Below are 19576 nucleotides of genomic sequence, written 5' to 3'. Positions count from 1 at the left end.
AAAATAATTCACATTTTAGAATCTCCTCAGATGCTAGGACTATCCCAAAACATCTGTTGAAATTATTTTTAGGATTTAAACTATCAAAAGTCACATGCAATGCCTTTTCAAACACATTTTAACATTTAATTCTCTAAAGCTACTTTAATACTTCTTAAAAAAGTAAATAACCAAGTCACCATGTATTTATATGGCCTCCAGTTCTACATTTAAATGTAATTACTACTTAGCTAATAATAAATAAGGACAAATTTAAATGGAATTTATAAAGGAAGCTTTAGGGACATTATACCTGTCGATCCTATCAGAAAGAGGGCAGTGACAACAGAAAAAGGAATGATCATTAAAGAGAGACATTCATGCGACACTAACACAAATCTGGATTTCTTAATAAAAACTATGACATTACAAGGAGAACTAACACCAGTTCAAAAGGCTGAAACAAACAATAATCACTTCAAACATTCATGTTAGAACACATACAATAATTCAAAAGTTTTTTAGTTTAAAAATGTTTTAGAAAGCATGAAAAACAAATTTTCACCTATAATACACTTAAATCCATGAACATAATGAATAAGGTAACAATTTAAATAGCTTATTTATAAATGTAATATCTAAATTTATTGAATAACCACACAATGACCTGATGTTATCTGATATGCTCAAGGATACTTAACCCAAATTTAAACATGCTTGGACTCCTAGGCTCATGAATTCTCCAGATAATTAAAAAATTAAATTCACATCTAAGGATCTAGATTTCATTCCAGTCAAATCAGACTAGCACTCACAGATTCAATACAATATTAATAATTATGTGTAAAAATACAAAGGCACCCACAAATTCAAAGAACCCATAAAAGTAATTGCCAAGGGTAGAAGCCATAACTGAATAGGATGCTCTCTACTAGCAAATGTTTCCTTACTTTCACTTAAAATTTGTGACTGAAAAATCTAACCAGTTGTATATAGTAGCATTTATAGTTTTTAAACACAAAGACTCTCTCCTTTGGGTTCCATCTAATGTATATTTTACTACTCCACTTATCACACTACCAGTAGTTGATGTGCTGGCTAGCTCTGTCATCCTGAGGCAGAGGACATCCTATTTCTCTGCAGTACCAGTATCTGATACAGAATATAGAGATTTTCTGACCACTCACTATAATCATTTATAAAATCTAATAAACTATCCAAAATCTAGCTACTAAAAGTTATAGAGCTAATTTTAAAAGGTTTGCTTTCTCTTAAAAAATCTTTCAGACTAATAATCTATTATACTTAAGTACATTAAAATTATGAACATTAAAATTTTGTTTAAAAAGATTTTGTTTTATATATCTGGGCATTAAAAGTTATTCAATGAACTTTGGATTTCAAAAACAAACAAACAAACAAACAAACATGGCTTACCATAATCCCTTAGGAGAGCTTGAGCAGGTCTTTCACTATCAGGAGTTGTGGGTTCTGTGCTTCCACCACTTGCTGAACTAATACCACTATTAGTACGACTATGACTCTTCAGGTTATTTTCTCCACCACCCTAGTCAAATAAAAATGAATCAAGTATTTGAGGGCTACATCCAAAACTGACAAGCACAGATAGAAGTCAGTCATTAAAAGTCATGCTGATAAAAGGGAATGGGCCAACTAAGTAGCACAAACGGATTCACAGATAAAAACTGACAAGAGATTAAAACTACTAGTGGTGTTTCTTCAGAGACACCATCTACTGAAGGATATTAAGGGTCTGATGATTATGGATGTCTATTCTGGAGTCTTCTTTGCTGCTGTTTACAAAGGGCCAGCCCAAGACCTTTCCTATTTTCACTAGACTTAACTAGCTAATGACTCTGGGCCCTTAAAGAATTACCCTAGGGCCTCCTAAGCAAAATTTCAGAACAGGAGTACAATCTTAAGAAAACACAAATAAACAAACAATAATAACTTTCAAATGTAGTTATATAACACAAATGATATCATGGTTAGTATAAAGATTAACTCCTATATGTATAGCAGCTAAGAAAGGTATCTGTTAAAGATTTCTCTCATTTTTCCCCATATAAACAAAATTCATTATATCCAGATCAGCTGATTATTATTAGCCACCTATTGGGAATATAATTACCTTAATAATAATTTGATCACTCATCCCATATCTACCCAGCTCTATATCCAACATATTAATTTCCCCACTCTCCTGCCTCTACTCTAAGCATGGGGATCACATATCCTGAAGCCAGAAGCAGGGAGCAGTGGGAGTCTCTGGGAAGTTTTTTAATTTGGAAGTACTGGTGTTTTGGGGGACCTTCGAATTTGGTCTAAAGGAGCTAAAAGAGCTCATGAGATGAAAAAGAATAAACTTGATGCTTGTTTCTAGCCAGTGTTAGATCTACTAGGGATAGAAGGAATTATGGAATAGGGAGGGTTTTCCTAGATTACTAAAGCCAGTTCACCAACACAGCAAAAGAAGTTAAGAGCTTTAAGTGCAAACTGTCCAGAAATAAAGACTGCATCTAGTTGAAATTAGTCTCATGCAGAATCTCCCAGGGACCTGACAAATGGTTGAGGAAGCACCGGTAAGAAACCTCAAAACATACATTTTAAAATAGGATCCTTCTGAATCATTGAGCTGCATTTACAAACAAATGCCTTTAAAAATCACAGGGACAGACATTTTGGAATGCAATTTACATAAAATCAGGTATTGTTATTATCTGACAGATTACATGTGGTATGCTTCTTACCATCTCCATTTGGCAACCAATGGCTTCTAAAAGTGCTGAATCTTGAACAATATTTAACATTGCCCCTGTAACAGCAAAAAAAAAAAAAAAAATTATTTAAATATAGGACAAGACTACTAAAATGACTAAACTATCTCAATTAACACCAGAGATAAGAATATGATTTTAGCTGACTATTCCTGAAATATCCATAAAATTACTAATAAATCCATTGACTGGCATGAAAAAAAAAAACCAACACACTCTTTAGAAATGCCCTAATTCTGATCTGCCTTGAAGGTTCTTTTTTTTTTTTTTTTTTAAGATCTTATTTATTTATTCATGAGAGACAGAGAGAGAGGCGGAGACAGAGGCAGAGGGAGAAGCAGGCTCTGTGCAAGGAGCCTAATGTGGGACCCGATCCCAGATCCCTGAGCCAAAGACAGACGCTCAACCACTGAGCCACCCAAGGTGTCCCTGCCCTCAAAGTTTTAAAACTACATTTTCTAAAATAAGTCTGAAGCCCAAACTTAACTATATAAAAACATGACCACTATCAGGTATTTTTAAATTGGTGTTTAAAACGATTGTAGACATCTCAATTTCAAGGCTAATAAAAACGAAGAAAAATATTATAGAATACTTTTAAAAAACAGATCATATTCTTTTAGAAATAAAAGAAATCACAAAATAAAAATCACAGCTATATCTTTCTGACCATACTGTTTTTATAAAAAATTTATTTATTTGAGGGAGAGGAAGAGAAAGAGAGAGAGAGAGAGAGCGAGCATGAGTGGGGAAAGGGGGCAAAGGCAGAGAAGAATCTCAAGCCAATTCCCCACAGAGCACAAAGCCTGGGGACCAGATGCAGGGTTCAATTCCACAACCCATGAAATCATGACCTGTGCAGAAATCACCGGTCAGAAGCTCAACCAACTGAGCCACCCAGGTGTTCCTGATCAGATTACTTTTTAAGACTGATTAAATCCATATGGTTCAGGGCTACCCTTGGCTGCATATTCTGAAGGTGAGCTGCACATATTTACTATCAAGGAATTTACAACCCTAGAAAGACTAGAACAGATATAAGACAGTGAGCCTAGCTATACTGCTTCTCATCTCAGGGCAGGAGTACTCTTGTCCACAATGGGTAAGGAGAGGACAGACACAGCTTTGGCAATCTATGGCAAGAAATGATAATTGACTATTCCTTGAAATGCACATAGGGAACTCTTCAGAACAAGGGTGAGGCAAAACTAAGTAACGACTTTGTAGAAAATTATCTGATTTCAAGTGATACATTATTTGAATGACCTAAAACATTACAACTTGGAGGTTCTCTCATAGCAAGGTTTAGCCTCTGTTCTTTCAACTCTTATAGAATGAAAGGATTTATTCTTCCCCACTTACTCCATCTTCTCACTGAAGACCATACTATACTTCCTGAACGCTCATTCCAACTACTCCTGCCATCACCAATTCTTTGGCCATGACATTTCCTCTCCTGAAATGAAATCCTAGCCTCCTTTTTGCCTATTCAAATTCTGCCCTACAATATCAAATTTAACTTTCACTTCTCCCTATGAATTCTTCCTTGCTCATTTGGTGTCTTCTCTCAACACTGAAGACACTGAACAAGATAAGCAATCGGCCCTACCCTCTGTCATTATCTGACACTTTTGGAGGATATACTAATTTCTTCAATAAGACTTGCTCCAGGATGAAAGCCATGCCACTCAGTTCTTTAGTGCTCTCCTCAGAGCACCTGTACCTAGGACCATGTCCTGGCTTTGATGAAAAGCCATTAAGTACAGAAAGAGACAGTTGTAGTAATCAAGCTGAAAAATCATGGAAGCCTGAAATATGGCAATGGCCACAATGATAAAGAGTCATTTAAGAGTGATTTAAGAGAATCAGTATGATCAGGAAACCAACAGAGAACATGAAGGAAAAAGGAAGGAAGCACAGCAGCAGCTACTCCTCAGTTTCCTCCTGGCAGGGTTCTGATATGGCTTCCAGAATTACACCCATCTCAAGAATGTTCCCCATGGACATAACAGGCAGGAGGCAGAGGAGAATGCAGATATACAGGAGGGAAGGAAAGAGGAGACAGGGAGAGTAAAAGGGGAGATGGGGAGAGGAGGAGTGAGGAAAGAGAAAAATAACACAAATAAGACTAAGCAAAAATGACCCCCTAAGACAACTGTTAACGCTTTCCCCTTCCCTCATCTAACCTTTTTAAACTTTTTCGCATATAAAAGCAAACAAATTCTGCCTCTGGTTAAGTAGAGCTGTATTAGACTCGGGCTCCAACACTGACCCTGCCTTCCAAGCACGCCTGGGGTCAACAGTATATGGGTTCACCTACAAGAAAATATGAACACAAACCTAGTATCATTTGAGTGTTGTTGGGGTCCGTTTCCGTTTGCAAGGCACCTATTAGTATATTCACAAGTCTCAACTTCAGGGACAAAAAAGTTATTGGTTTATCATATGAAGAGCTGTCATCATTACTAAACTTCCCTTCCAGGACCACCTATGGAAGAAACATAATATTCAACATCAACTGTTGTGGTGCACTATGCCCATGTGGAAACTGTTACACTGGACAAAGAGACCAGGCTAACAAGCGAGGCTTTCAATCTGTCTAGTTAGCCACTGTGCTAATTAAGTCTTGCACTAACTCACACAATACATGTTAATTAGCTGTCACTAGTTATCACCACTTGAAATGGCAGACCAAGGCATGCTGGCTGGCTGATAGAATAAATACCACAACAAATCAACTTTATTGATTTGTCTGAAATAATCTGAAAAAAAGTTTTTAAAAAGCTCATGTTCCATCTTTAAAATTTGACTTGAATAAGCACACAGAACAGAATATAGAATATGAAGAACTTTAGTAAAACATTACCTCAGATCTGACTGTGCCAAAATGATGAGGGAGGGGCAATAAAGAAAGGAGGATATTAATGGAAGATCTTCTCAATTCTGTTGGATTTACATAGCTTTTGAATTTTGAGAGTTCTCTGCCAAAAAAAAAAAAAGAAAAAAAGAAAAAGAAAGAAAGAAAGAAATAGCTATTGGTATTTCCAAACCAAAGTATGTTTTTAGCTTTTTGCCAAATACACATTATGTCAATTTTTCACAACTGGGTTTGGTTTCATAAAGAATGCAGTAACTACTTTCTGCTGAGTTTATATTCTCTAGGGTGTGTGTGTGTCTGTGTGTGTGAATTTCTACATTAAACTATTATAGAATTAAACTAGAATCTGATTGATTGATTCTACGTGCATGATCTACTCTATAAAAGTAGGACCTCTGGGCTGGGGTTGCTCTTAGCCCTCTAGACCAGTCCAAAAGGGATTCAACATGCCCATGGACAAATTAGAACTAAATAAAATCAGGGGTTAGATGTATCTGGATGCTCTATGCTCACATAATGTGACCTGAGTTCCCTTGGGCTATAAAGACAACCACACAGATAAATTAGGAAACTGGGAAGGAAGCACCAAAACAGACCAAGCCAAACCCAACAAGTGATATGCTAGTACAGAGTGAGAGCTTACCTGTCAGGCAAAATGGTTTCAAGAGCTGAAATAAAGTAAGGAACCACAACATCAATCCCTTTCAAGTCACAGCAGAACAAAGGAGGGGAGTTTAGAATAACGCTGGCCAAGACAGGATGGCACACATAATCATTTATCTGCAAACCTTGAATTAAAAGCATGTAAAATCTAGGAAAGCAAGAAAAAAATTTTAAATAAACTGCTGATCAATTGTTTTCATAATTATTAATATTTTCTACAGTAATCTGAAAGTCTATTTCCACTCTTCACTACTTCTATCCTTTAAAAGGTATTACTGGAGTTAGAATAATTCAAAAGCAAATATACTATGAACCAATAATTTTTCCTAATGAAAAGAGAAAAAGATTCACGTCTATTAGACCTCCTTCAAGTGCTAAGCCTTGCAACTCAGTTATAGGTGCCTGCAAATGAAACCACCAAAACAAGACAAATGGCTGCAGAAATTATCAGTAAATAGAGGAATTAGTGAACTAAATTCCATATTAGTAAAATTTTGCAACATTTCCCAATTCCTGAAGGAAAAAAAAAGTGTATATTGTGTCTTTTTCCCCTTCTCCATCAATTAAAGAAAGAAACCTCATTCAACCCTGCATTCACCACCACACATGGAGGTGAGTCTTTTAGGGATATACCTAAGCTTACCTTTTTTTAGCCTCCTTTCCTAACCCCCAATCAACTAAGTATTCAATCTTCCATCATTCAAAAGCAACTATATCTGTGAATTCTACTACTGTGAGGCACTTTTCTCCACAAACCTCTTCGGAAACAACTCCCTCACCTCCTGGTCGCTATTCGGCACACTGCCATCTAGCCTCTCTTTCTAGAAATCAGTTGAAACCATGTCAGCAAATAACCAACGGCCTCTCAATTGCTAAATCCAGATGACATGTCTAAGTCTTAATTTAATCTGCCTTTTTAAAGTATTCAACCCTTTAATTACTCCCTTCTTCTCTTCTTTTCCTTCTGTGACCCCTGAAGTTATTTCCCATAACAGACCCTCTTACTCCTCCTGCCTCCTATACTGGTGTCCATCAGGCTGTCATGCTCCACCCTCTAAGCTCTCTCTCATGCTAACCTGGGTTTAAGCCACTGAATATAATCAAATGAATCTCTAGCCCATGCGTCCCAACTGAGCCCCAGATCTGTTAGCCAAAAGTGTGTTGGATGCCTGAAGGCAGGGCATGTCTAATTATTGATTATTGATAACATGTACTGATTACTCTAGTACTTCCTATACACACACACTGTCTGCACACAGTAGGAAATTAATAAAGATTTGTTGATTCATATCCTACATGCATCTAAAGTTCAACAGTTTCACAACTAAGTTCATCACTTGCCCTCTAACAAATCTGCTCTTTCGGTTGCTCATACTTCCACCCGTCCAGTCTTATGGGCCAGACAGAAAGCACATGGTCATAGCCTTATTGCCATTGGTACTGTTCAGGGTATATCACCAGCCCAGAGCCTCCCTCTTGAGACCATGCCCCCACCACAAGGGATGAGCTCCAGCACTCCGTGTGACCCCTCCCTCACAGCTGTAGCTGACTAGAACAGAAGACACTTGATTAATCAGATCCTCTTTCCCAGGAATCTGAAATTAGGCTTCAGAAATGCTAACTTCCCTGCTGGCCATCCATACCAAAGCCATGGAATTTGGGAACTCAGAAGCATATTGAATATAAGAAAAAAATCTGTGGAGAAGAGAAAACTAAAGCACTTCTGGGAGACCATGGAGACAGAGAAACAGAAAGGAGGAAAGTTGTTTTGTTCCCTGAATACTTTCTGATTCCTGGTCCCTGCCCTTTGTGAGGCCCTGCTGCATGTCCTGACCTTAGAATGTATTAAATAGCATAATTTCTCATAACTCACTACTATTTTGCTAAAACCATACCGAGGAGTTTCCTGTTACTTAAAGTTAAGAACCTAGTAAGATACCCCTGATTAGCTCCCTGCATCTACCATTCTGTCTGTCTCAGGCCTCTAGGATTCTGCACTAGGTCCCCTCTGATTCATTTTAATCCTCATTCCTAAGAACCCAGCAGGTACAGACACGTGAATGCTCTTCTTGATCACTTTAGCAGCTTTGTGAATGATCAGGAAAGCAAAACAGAGTCAAGAAAAATAGGAGGCCACTACAAGTCAATTTAGGAAAAAAATGACAAGGTCTAAAGTGTCATGATGAGGAGAGAGTGGAAAGATTAGAAAGAGGGTTAAGTAGAAGAAAGGCAGGACTTGGTTCACCATCTAAAGACAAAGACTCTAAAGAGAAGAGTCTAAAATGACTCCTAGTTTCTGGTCTGAGCAACTGAATGGCTGGCAGAGACAAACACAGAGATGGTTGAAGTCAGAAGACCCTACTCAACCTAACATAGGCTAAACACCACTCATTTTTTTTTAAGTCCAGGACAATCATCCCATCCTCTGTATCTCCTCCCTGAACCCCTGGGGAAAGCGTGTACTGCTTCTTCTTCTTCTGAATGCCTGCAGCACTTTACTTCTACCTCTCTCCTATCAACTTCCTATTATTACTGGATCATTGTTACCTGTGTACACGGCTTTGCTCACTCGAGAAAATAAGCTCCTTAGAGGCCAGATTTACAGCTAATATTTCTGGATCATCTATAGTGCCTAATACTGTGCTAAACATATATTTCATTAGTGTGATCCTTCCAAATCTCTCCATCGTTAATAAATGTCAAATATGATGAAATAAATACTACTTCTAAAATAAAAAAACATCTTAAGGCAGGTAAAATGCAAGAATGTCAAGCAAAAATTCCAGTTACTTAACAGACATTTGCAAGTACTACAGACCAAAATTTACTTCAATTTTACTTCAAATTTTACTTCAAATTTACTTCAATTCAGCCTTACCAAGCCACTATCAAAACTATATAAATGGGAAAATAAACAAAAAAATTCTAAGACCTGGATAAATAAGCTGGCAGAATCTCTTCTCCAGTCTTCTTGCTACAAAAAATCCTACACAGTGTCCCACAAGCCTCAGCTCTTCCTGCTTCATAGTTATCAGGAAATTCACTTGCATCAAACATAGGATTGGAAACCATGGTGTCTGTGGACATTTGTGACCCTTTCCGTCGAAACTCCATGCTAGCTTGTGTTGTAATGGCTGAGGAGAGAAAAGAACGTTTTATTATATTTGTCAATATGCAAATAGGCTCATGGGACCCTGGACACAAAGATCAATTGTTGGTGTCATTAAATTGTTACTTAAATAGAATTCAATAATGCTTTTGTTTGCAACTATATCTTAGTTTTTTTTAAGGGGCTCTCTGAAATCTTCTTTGAAAATGGTAACAATTAATTTACAGTGGTATTATCAGTTTAATAGATTCTACTTGAAGCATTTTTCAACTGAATTTTTGATCAGCAGAGTACATTTGTATATATCTGTATTCACATACAGAGATATAACAAAGAATTTGGCTTTTCTATTATTTATTCTGCTTTTTCCTCCCCCTGTAGAATGATGCTTAAACATTAAGAAAAATAGCTACTGCAATTTACATTATTACCCCAGACAGACATCATAATTGAATGGGCAAGCCCATGCCAGTTTGTATACTTTAGGGAAAGGGCAAAGTAAGGATGAGAAATGGGTAGGGAGGAAGAGAGAGCATTCCCACCACCCACCCAACTCCAAAACACACACCAAAGAATCGCCCAACCAAGCAAAATGAGAATGAATTTTAACAACCACAGACAGCAGCTAACTTGAGGTTGATAAATCAGAAAATTGGATTGGTAGGAAAGATTATCATGGTCATTCGTTGTCACTGAAACAGAAGCCCTTTGAAAGTTGCTTTTATTTTTAACAAAAGATTTCATAGTGTATTGAAAATCACTCTGAAATCTTTTATCGCTCTACATGAAATGTTTAAATTATTTTGTAATAGTTTTAATAGAATGCAGAGTCAAGCATAAATCTTTATGCAACTTCCCATGAGCCATTTTTAGTCCTGAATAAGCTATCCAGCAATAATACATTTGAAAAAACACTACATGCAGAATGCATACAAATCAAACACTAAATCTGTAGAAAAATAAGCTTAAAGCTTTAAAAAAAAAAAAAAAAAAAAAAGCCAAAACACAGTTAGTGCAAAGTCCTGGAATTCATGACATGACCAGACTAGTGTACAGAAATAATGGGACTGATTCAGGCAGATTAATTTGCTTTTGCCAACAATCTTCCCCATTCAAAACACAGAAAAGTATTTTTCTTCCCAAGTGCAAAAACTACAAGAGACAATGACAATCAAATTTTTTAATGGAATTATGAAAAAAATAAAAACATGACTGCAATTAAGGAGAAGCTTCTGGTTCCTACTTACAAGATTTATAAGAAAGAAGAATTTGGATAAAAGATGCTGCAAGATAATAGAAATAAATGGAAACAAATCAAAGGACAGCAGTAATTATAAAATACTTTAAAGATGGTGAAATTTTACAATAAGTTAAGAAGCTTTTTAGCTTTTTAAAAGTTAGATTAAAAGCTTTATGATACCACAAGCTAGTTCAAAAACAGGAAATTGTGCATTCAGATCCAAAATTATGATTTTTGTATCATGCAAAACAATGAACGAAGAAAATTACACAGCTACAAAGAATTGAGGTTTTGAACTGCTGATAACGTGCATTAAAATTTAGTTCATTAACCCTTCCCAGCTCAATACCACTTCTGCAAACTACAGTGTAATGTCGCATCAGTCTTGAGCTAACCAGTTGATCGAAGCAAAGACCTTAAGTTAGAGGTGAACTGCAGGGCAGAATTCCTTGATGGCAGCCAGTACTTAGAGAACCGACTAACAGTGTTCATTCCCCGTCCCTCCGCCCCCTTCCCCCCCCCACCCTGCGGCTTCAAGACCAGCTCTCAAGAGCACCCAAACCCAGTGAAATACCAGGACACTCCTATCTCCTGGGTAATGTAACAGCCTTTCTCATCTCCAAACACAACAGGGGCAAGAGGACCTTCTATCTTTTCCGCACCAAGGAAAATGTTCAGGGTTAAAGTAAGAATTGGTTTACCACATATCTAAGTTCTGGTTTCTATCTTTTGGCACAAGAGGGTGAGTAAAGCTGTTACAAACTCCCTAGAGAATGAGAAGATTTGTATATTCCCCTTAAGCAAGCCCACCAAGGAGGCAGGAGATTGAGACATTCTGGATTCAGGGATTTTAGTGTCAACAGCTTGATGCCCAAAAGTTATACTACAAAAATTGCACCTTAATAAAAATAAAAAACATGACTGATTCATTCTAGAAAATACAATACAAATTAACAAATATAAACATGGTTTAGAAAACTCAACATATAAGGTACATGAACATAAGAAAATATAAGCCAAAAAATGGTTTTCTAGAAGTTTTCATTAGCCATAAGTACATACTTATCCATACAGAAGCACAAATTTCAAACTTTTAAATAAAATATGGAAATGGAAGAATATAAAGTGTCTGAATTTGAAGAAAACAAAGGAATCTGTAAACTCAAACATGCAATCTTGAATTATAGTCCCCAAAATATCTTCATATTCACGACTTTTTAAATTATTTTAAAAATTTAAGAACATCCAAAATGATTATACATGTATAATGCTCATATAGACCTTAATTCTGAGATGATTCATAATAGCTAAGAATGCATTTCTGAGAGAAAACAGAGACCTTTATGGTCACCATGTTAGTTTTAATTCTTGGAACTAATATTCTCCCTAGAGATGCATGAACTAATGCAATTAGGCATCCTTTTCTCTCAACCTACTTCTAACCCCAATCAGAAAAGTGCTTTCTTATCAAACAACCAATACACTCATTAGTGCATATAACACAGTGCCTGGGCATAGTTATCGCAGCTCAATAAATGCTAGCCATGATTATTATTCTCTATAAGACATGTCATAAATATCCAGTATATTCTGCACTACCCTACACTCCCATCCTGCACACTATGCTACTACTTCCAAGTACAACAGTGAGATGACAAAAATAAATCAGATTTAGAAAGGGTCGTTTCTGTAATAAAATCAAAATGAAGATATCAGGATTGAGTTATTAATTCTTCACCCACTCTTAAATAGTTCCAGAGCAAATGGTATTTTTTAAAGTGTGCCCTGAAATAAAGTTCTCTAGACTAAAACCTGAGAATAAGAGTTTTTCATGAGGCAGAAATTTTCTAATTTTTTTATGTACTAATAAGTGAATGGCTGTCAGAATCTAAGAAAACACTTCTTGTGAATAAATTTCTGGTCAAAATCTTTATTTAATTCTTTCTATCAATATTATCATCCTGGCTGACATGAAGGGAACTTCCAGGCCACCTAAGTAAAGCAATTTGATTCAACAAAAAGTGGCTGACCTAAAGTGTGCCTAATAAAAACAGACAAGAGCCAAACCTCATAGACAGACATATAAAGGACAGGTAGGAAAACTTTCAAAAATTTGTTACTGTAGCTGGAAGGGGTTAAACACAAGACACTGCTTGGTCAGAGACAGAAAGCTTTTTAAGATACATATTAATCTTGCAGGTAGGAAAAATTAAAAAGAAAAAAAAGAAAAGAAAAAAGTGATAACATATTTCTTGAGCAATATTTACCAGTCATGCTGCTGTCTCTGTTTATCCCATTATGAAGTTTACAGTGAACAAATGCTGCATCAAATAACCATGATCCAAAGAGATTCAAGATGCTGTTAACCTTTGGTCTTCGAGGGGCAGGCAGTGGCCGGGGTTCAGAACTAGTCTGATTGGGACTTGACAGAGGAGAGGTGGAGGATGTCTGGTGCTGAACTTTCGAGGCATGAGCAGTACTAACCTGTTGGAGGAGTACAAGAATAAATCCACACTCAAGAAAAGTTTGAGAAAAAAGAAAGACTTTTTTAAAAGGTTGGCAGATTAAAAAGGCAACTTTATACAGCATAATAATGGAGATGAAAACTCTTACTGTGCTTGTCTTCATGGTGGCCTTATTCACAGTAACAGCCCGGTGCCTCCGGTTATGTGGTGGGGTGGTACTGACAGCAGTGCTTTGAGGCATACTTAATCTATTCACGGGTGTTGGAGGAGCACTGTCTGATCGGGGTCTAGAAATGCCTTTAAGAAAAAGACAAATGGAGTTATTCTTCATAGTTTCAAACACATGGTCAGAAAATCTTCCTCAAGCAACACCAGTGACGGCTCAGGACAGACTACAGCAGACACTGCTAGCTGCCTCCCAGTATCCATTCACTCTTCCTTCCTAAGTTACTGAATACAAATTTTAGCTGGACATGGCTACCCAAAATAAATAACTACATTTTCAAGCTTCCCTTACAGATAGATGTGGCCATGTTCTGACCATAAAGAAGTAGATGACTGTGGGGTGGGTCTTCCAGGAACTCTTCTTAAAAGGACCAATCAAGTATAAACTCTCCTCCTTTCCTAATTCCTGAAAAGGAGGATTGGAACTCATTTAACCATCATGGCCCATGAGAGAGTACACAAAGGATGGAGAGCCAAGAGATGGAAGAGCCCTGGGTCCCTCACAATGATGGAACAGCGATAGCAGCCCTATACTGCCTAGCTCTGCCCTTATCATATGTGAAAATAATTATCTTGCTTAAACCATTGGTATTTTTTATTGTTATGTGGCAGCCAAACTTAATTTGAACTAATATACTACCTATGTAATGTATTAACAAGTGCACATAAATGTTTTAAAAAAATAGATATAAAATATCATTGCCTTTCAGGTTAAAAATATTGACTTTTCATATTCCTAAAATGTGAAAAATGGTTTAAAATAATGGTTCACAAAAGGTGTAATTTTATTCCCAGGGACACATACCTAATGTATATTAATCTGTATTTTCTTGGATTACTACGGAGAATGAACTTTTCCCTTCTGCAAATCACTTATTCATATCCTTTGTCCATTTATCTACCAAGTCTTATTCTTTTTCTTAGCATTGTTTGATCTATTTATATAAAGACAATGGAAGTGTTCTAGCTATTACATTTGTTGCAAATAATTTTTCCTACTTTGTCATTTGCAACCAAAGCTGTTCATCTTTTTCTTTGGGCTTTCCATAATGTTTCTAAATCCATACTCTAGAGTTATCTACATGTAGGTCTCCAAACATTTAGAAACATACACAAAATTCACCTAAGAATGCATCCACTAGACAGCTGATTCCACGCATGGCACGAAAAAATATTTGAGGCAGATGTTTAAGGCAGGGATACTGATTCAATTCTTGTGGCATTCCGCTCACATTTAAGAACTGTTCCTGAAATTTGGGAGTAGAGCTTATAATGGCCGGGTTACTCAAATCCACGGGATTACTATCAAAAAAGGAAAAAAGAATTAATTACACAGAAAGCCTATTTTTTTTTTTTTTAGATTTTATTTATTTATTCATGAGAAACAGAAAGAGAGAGAGGCAGAAACACAGGCAGAGGGAGAAGCAGGCTCCATGCAGGGAGCCCGACGTGGGACTCGATCCGGGAGTCCAGGATCATGTCCTGGGTCGAAGGCTGGCGCTAAACTGCTGAGCCACCCCGGGATCCCCAAGACTTTTCTAATTTTAAAGGAAACAGAAAATGATCATTGAAAAAGACATTTAAAAAAACTGAAATCACTAAAAGATGAAAAACAAAAACTACAACCTGGAAAAAAAAAATAGTTAACATCCCTAACTTATAAAAAGGGTAATTTAGAATCACTAATACACAAACAGAAAAATGAGACTAGTCAAACCAGAATGAGAGGATATGGAGAGGAAATGGTTTAAGAATTAAGGCAGTATGCAACAGAACAAAAGTTCCATAGGACACAAGGATGTAGCTAGTACAGAGAAAACAAGCAGCAATAAAATTGAACTGAATAGAATTACTATAAAGAGAGACCAGGAAGCAGCAAGTTATCCCTCTGTGTAATTTTATTGTATCACCCTCAGCGACATTTTAAACAAGGCCACTAGAGGAGAGGCCCTCCTGGCCAGATGGACCAGGTAGTGTTGGTCACATAGAGAAGCAAGGCACTCTCCTGTCCCACAGAATGCAACAGAGTCCTGAGAGAGATATCATCCAGGATGTAACAGTAGGCAAGAGAACAAATGCTACATATAACACAGGGGACAAGCTTCTAGAGTGTAGACTAAACGCAGCTGAGGGTAGCCTGAGTCTGCTGGGAGCAAGAGAGCAAGAGGCACATGATATAGATGTGACTACTGTCCAATGTGGCTCCATCTGAGGGCTGTACTTAGCAGCCACACACTGAGCACCAACACAGAAGTTACAGTACGGTTCCTGCCCTAAGATAGGAGTAAAGAGCATACACAATACTAAATAATAGTACCTTAACATATGTAAGAAGCGAAACCATGTCTGTGCTACACACTCATTATCCATTTCAGGAGGGATCAGACTGGCATCTTCATCAGGAACTTTAAATGGAGGAAATGAAGGACCATATGTAAAGCGTAGCAATCTAGAATACAAAAAATATGCAAACCACCAAGTTCATTTCTTAACAGAATGAAAAATATATTAAAATATGTATTAAGCATTAAAATATGATGAGAAATACAAAAGAAAATAGATGACATGTGTATGATACCTCAAAGAAGATAAATGAAAACCCTCATTGATAAGAGACAAAAACGGGATTTCTAGTTTTGTAAGATTTAAAAAACCTTTAAACATTTGAATAATGTGTTTATTTTAAAAATTATTATTTGTAACATATATCTTTGTAATTTAAGTTATACAATTTATATTATGAATGTATCATAAATTATAAAATTACATATATTACACATTAAATATATGTCATATTATAACCTTATTTTTATATATAATAGCTTTATAACATTAATATGTAATATATAAACTATAATTTTATGATTTCATAACAAAATTACAAATCAAATTATAAAATTATAAATTACTTTTAAATTTTATTTATAAATAATTGCAAATAACATATATAGTAAATTGTATAATCATATATGCAGCTTTACGTTTCTACCATTATTTGCTTAATTATAATATAAATTGATATTTAAATTATTTTTAAGAGTCATCCCACTGCAAACTCCTTCAATACAACTTAGCTGCAATTTATCCATAATAACTGCTATATAACTTGCATGAAGTTCAGAATTTATGGTGTACCTTAAAAGTAATTCAACAATTTAATTACTTAATTTAGTAGTACTACTCCAAATGTATTTAAACTGTTCAAAGTTCCTTTGACTCAATTATCTTTTATCTAGAAATTATATTTTAATGAAACAACCAGAATACACACACAAACTATGCATAAAGTATTCATATCAACAATATCTTTAAAGTAAAATACTGGGAACAACATGAATATCTAAACAAAGAAATTATTAAATAAATTATAATGCCACTTATATAATGAAAAACTACAAAGCCATTAAAAATATGATCTTGAGATTTATTTAAGAATGGAAAAGGCAAATGTAATTAATGGGACGCATCAAAATTAAAAATAATACTCTATAAAATAATCTCAATTTTTGTAATAAAGAGAAATGGAAAAAATACATTAAAACATTAACATTGGTTATAAGTAATGGATATTTTTCCCTATGTCATCCAAATTTTCTATGTATTGCTTTTATAAGCAAGATAAAAAGAAGTATTATTTTCTAATTTTGACATTCACTAAGATATACCAGAATCAACAGAATATTCCAAAACCTCCATCTTTTACTTTAAATAATGTTAAAGTTATAAACGTAAACATTTTACTAACTCAGAAAAAGACCAGTCTACTTTCTGATACATAATGCAAACTATAAATTATTTGTCCCCGCCTCCACACTGCCTTCCCCCTACATCACATCAAGTCTCTAGATATAACTGCCAGCTGACAGGAAATACAGAGGACAGAGAAATATATTAACACAATTAGGACATAATGAGAAAAATTCAGAGTAGAAACATTCTAAGACAAACATCTCAGTTTCTTCAATAACAAAAACTTTACTGTAAAGGAATAAAATTGAGAGGGACGCCTGGATGGCTCAGCGGTTAACGTCTGCCTTTGGCTCAGGGCGTGATCCTGGGGTCCGGGGATCGAGTCCCACATCAAGCTTCCTTCAAGGAGCCTGCTTCTCCCTCTGCCTATGTCTCTGCCTCTCTCTCTGTATCGCTCATAAATAAAATCTTTAAGAAAAAAAAGAGTAGGAACCTATGGCTTAAGATAGACTTAAGAAACATGTCAACTGGGATCCCTGGGTGGCGCAGCGGTTTGGCGCCTGCCTTTGGCCCAGGGTGCGATCCTGGAGACCCGGGATCGAATCCCACGTCGGGCTCCCGGTGCATGGAGCCTGCTTCTCCCTCTGCCTGTGTCTCTGCCTCTCTCTCTCTCTCTGTGACTATCATAAATAAATAAATTGAAAAAAAAATTAAAAAAAAAAATGTCAACTAAATGCAATATGTGAACCCTGCTTGTTTTTATTCAATGGAATCAACCATAAAAAAAGAAAAGAAAAAAAATTATTTTAAGATTCATTCATTCATTCATTCATTCATTCATAAGAGACACAGGCAGAGGGAGAAGCAGGCTCCATGCAGGGAGCCTGACGCGGGACTCGATCCCTGGTCTCCAGGATCATGCCCTGGGCTGAAGGCGGCACTAAACCGCCAAGCCACCCAGGCTGCCCAAAAAGAAAAGAAAATTTAAATATCGAATGGCTGATATTAAAGAACTGTTAAAAAAAAAAAAAAAAGACTCAAGATTTTTAGTATGATATCAGTACTGTGATTACACTTAAAAAGAATCCACATCTTTTAGAGTTACATATTAAAATATAGAGTTGAGGGGGATCCCTGGGTGGTGCAGCAGTTTGGCGCCTGCCTTTGGCCCAGGGCACGATCCTGGAGACCCGGGATCGAGTCCCACGTCAGGCTCCCGGTGCATGGAGCCTGCTTCTCCCTCTCCCTCTGCCTATGTCTCTGCCCCTCTCTCTCTCTCTCTCTCTGTGACTATCATAAATAAATAAAAATTAAAAAAATAAATAAATAAAATATAGAGTTGAAATGAAAAAAAATGAGTTTGAAAAATAATACAACCTGAAAAAAAAAAAATAATACAACCTGAAGTTTAGTCATAGAATAGTCATGGTACTACATATAAATGGTAAAAAAGGTAAAATTATCATAACAAACTACCTATTTTGGTTATAATATAGCATGTTATAGTACAGTCTCATTTCTGTAAAATTATGTATAAACATATATAATACAATTTCTAATAACTTTTTTCTTTTATACCTTTCTATGGTTTCTTTAACATAATAATCATGAATATTTTAGTAATCAGATTAAGAATGGGATTTTGGCAAGGGAGGCAGGGTACAGAATGTATTTGCTTTTCCATACTTGCTTAATCTGAAAGGTTTTAAATATGCCAGGCAGTAGCCAAATTGCTGCATCTATTTTTAAAACGTGGCTCGATTCTGTCACTAAAATACAAGTAATAACAGACACAGGATACGGGCTTTTCACAACATATTCCACAAATCCCAGAAAGACACAGAACTAGGGGAAAGGTGCCTTAAGCTGGGTGGATGAAGGAAGGTAAATGGATGACGGTAACCTACCTTGAAGTGAGGGCACAGGTGACCTTGCTCCACTGCTCCACCACTGCCGGGTGGTGCCTCCAGTTTGCCACCATCTCCTTGGCGGTTTTCCAATAAGGAGGTGTTGGAAAGCACCGAGTACAAGCTAGTAACCAAACCTCAAAGAGAACACCAATCAACTTCTCTGCTAGATTCTCAGCAATGCCACCTTACCAACAAAAAGAAAACATCTTTGATATACTTATTTTTAAAGAAAAATCTTTACTTCACTGATTTGGGATAAATGGTAAAAAAAAAAAATCAAAGTAACTACAATGTTAAATTCTGACTTTCAAGTAGCCATTTAATAAGTAAGAATGAGAAATAATTCTTAGGAGCTCTTATGGAGAAAATCATGACTACTCAACCAATTACCATTTAAAAAGTATTCAAGTCACCCTGCTTGGTTCTTATCAAAACTCTTTATCTTCCAGCAAGTAGGACAGACGAAGAGGAAAAGGGGAAGGACAAATGTCTATGATGTGTGATTACTGGGTCAGTTTCTGTGCCGACTGGTTTATATACATGACCTCACATATTCTTCACATTAATTCTGCAATATTATATCTTCTACCAATTATTAATTAAACCCATTTTGAAGAAG

The 19576-nt window shown here is 36.2% G+C and overlaps 1 protein-coding gene across 9 annotated transcripts in view; it reads right to left on the bottom strand.

Annotated features, from left to right (window-relative positions):
- RALGAPB (Ral GTPase activating protein non-catalytic subunit beta) overlaps positions 1-19576 on the bottom strand; it is an 83140-nt gene that overhangs the window by 40986 nt on the left and 22578 nt on the right. For 4 of the 9 annotated variants that reach the window (XM_038572301.1, XM_038572300.1, XM_038572304.1 and 1 more), the window contains 13 exons: positions 18955-19141; positions 15675-15806; positions 14481-14659; positions 13281-13429; positions 12935-13151; positions 10675-10710; positions 9251-9452; positions 6299-6466; positions 5644-5758; positions 5118-5265; positions 2751-2815; positions 1417-1546; positions 293-301 (listed from right to left, as the gene is read on the bottom strand). In XM_038572301.1, the coding sequence (XP_038428229.1) occupies positions 293-301; positions 1417-1546; positions 2751-2815; positions 5118-5265; positions 5644-5758; positions 6299-6466; positions 9251-9452; positions 10675-10710; positions 12935-13151; positions 13281-13429; positions 14481-14659; positions 15675-15806; positions 18955-19141 (1737 nt within the window). The remainder of the gene's footprint in view (positions 1-292; positions 302-1416; positions 1547-2750; positions 2816-5117; positions 5266-5643; positions 5759-6298; positions 6467-9250; positions 9453-10674; positions 10711-12934; positions 13152-13280; positions 13430-14480; positions 14660-15674; positions 15807-18954; positions 19142-19576) is intronic. The other 5 variants (XM_038572303.1, XM_038572305.1, XM_038572307.1 and 2 more) reach the window with 3 other exon arrangements.

The sequence above is a fragment of the Canis lupus genome, chromosome 24 (genome assembly GCF_011100685.1).
Source record: "Canis lupus familiaris isolate Mischka breed German Shepherd chromosome 24, alternate assembly UU_Cfam_GSD_1.0, whole genome shotgun sequence".
Lineage (NCBI taxonomy): Eukaryota > Metazoa > Chordata > Mammalia > Carnivora > Canidae > Canis > Canis lupus.
The sequence above is the reverse complement of the archived record's forward strand: the minus strand, read 5'-3'. Positions and strand labels throughout refer to the sequence as shown.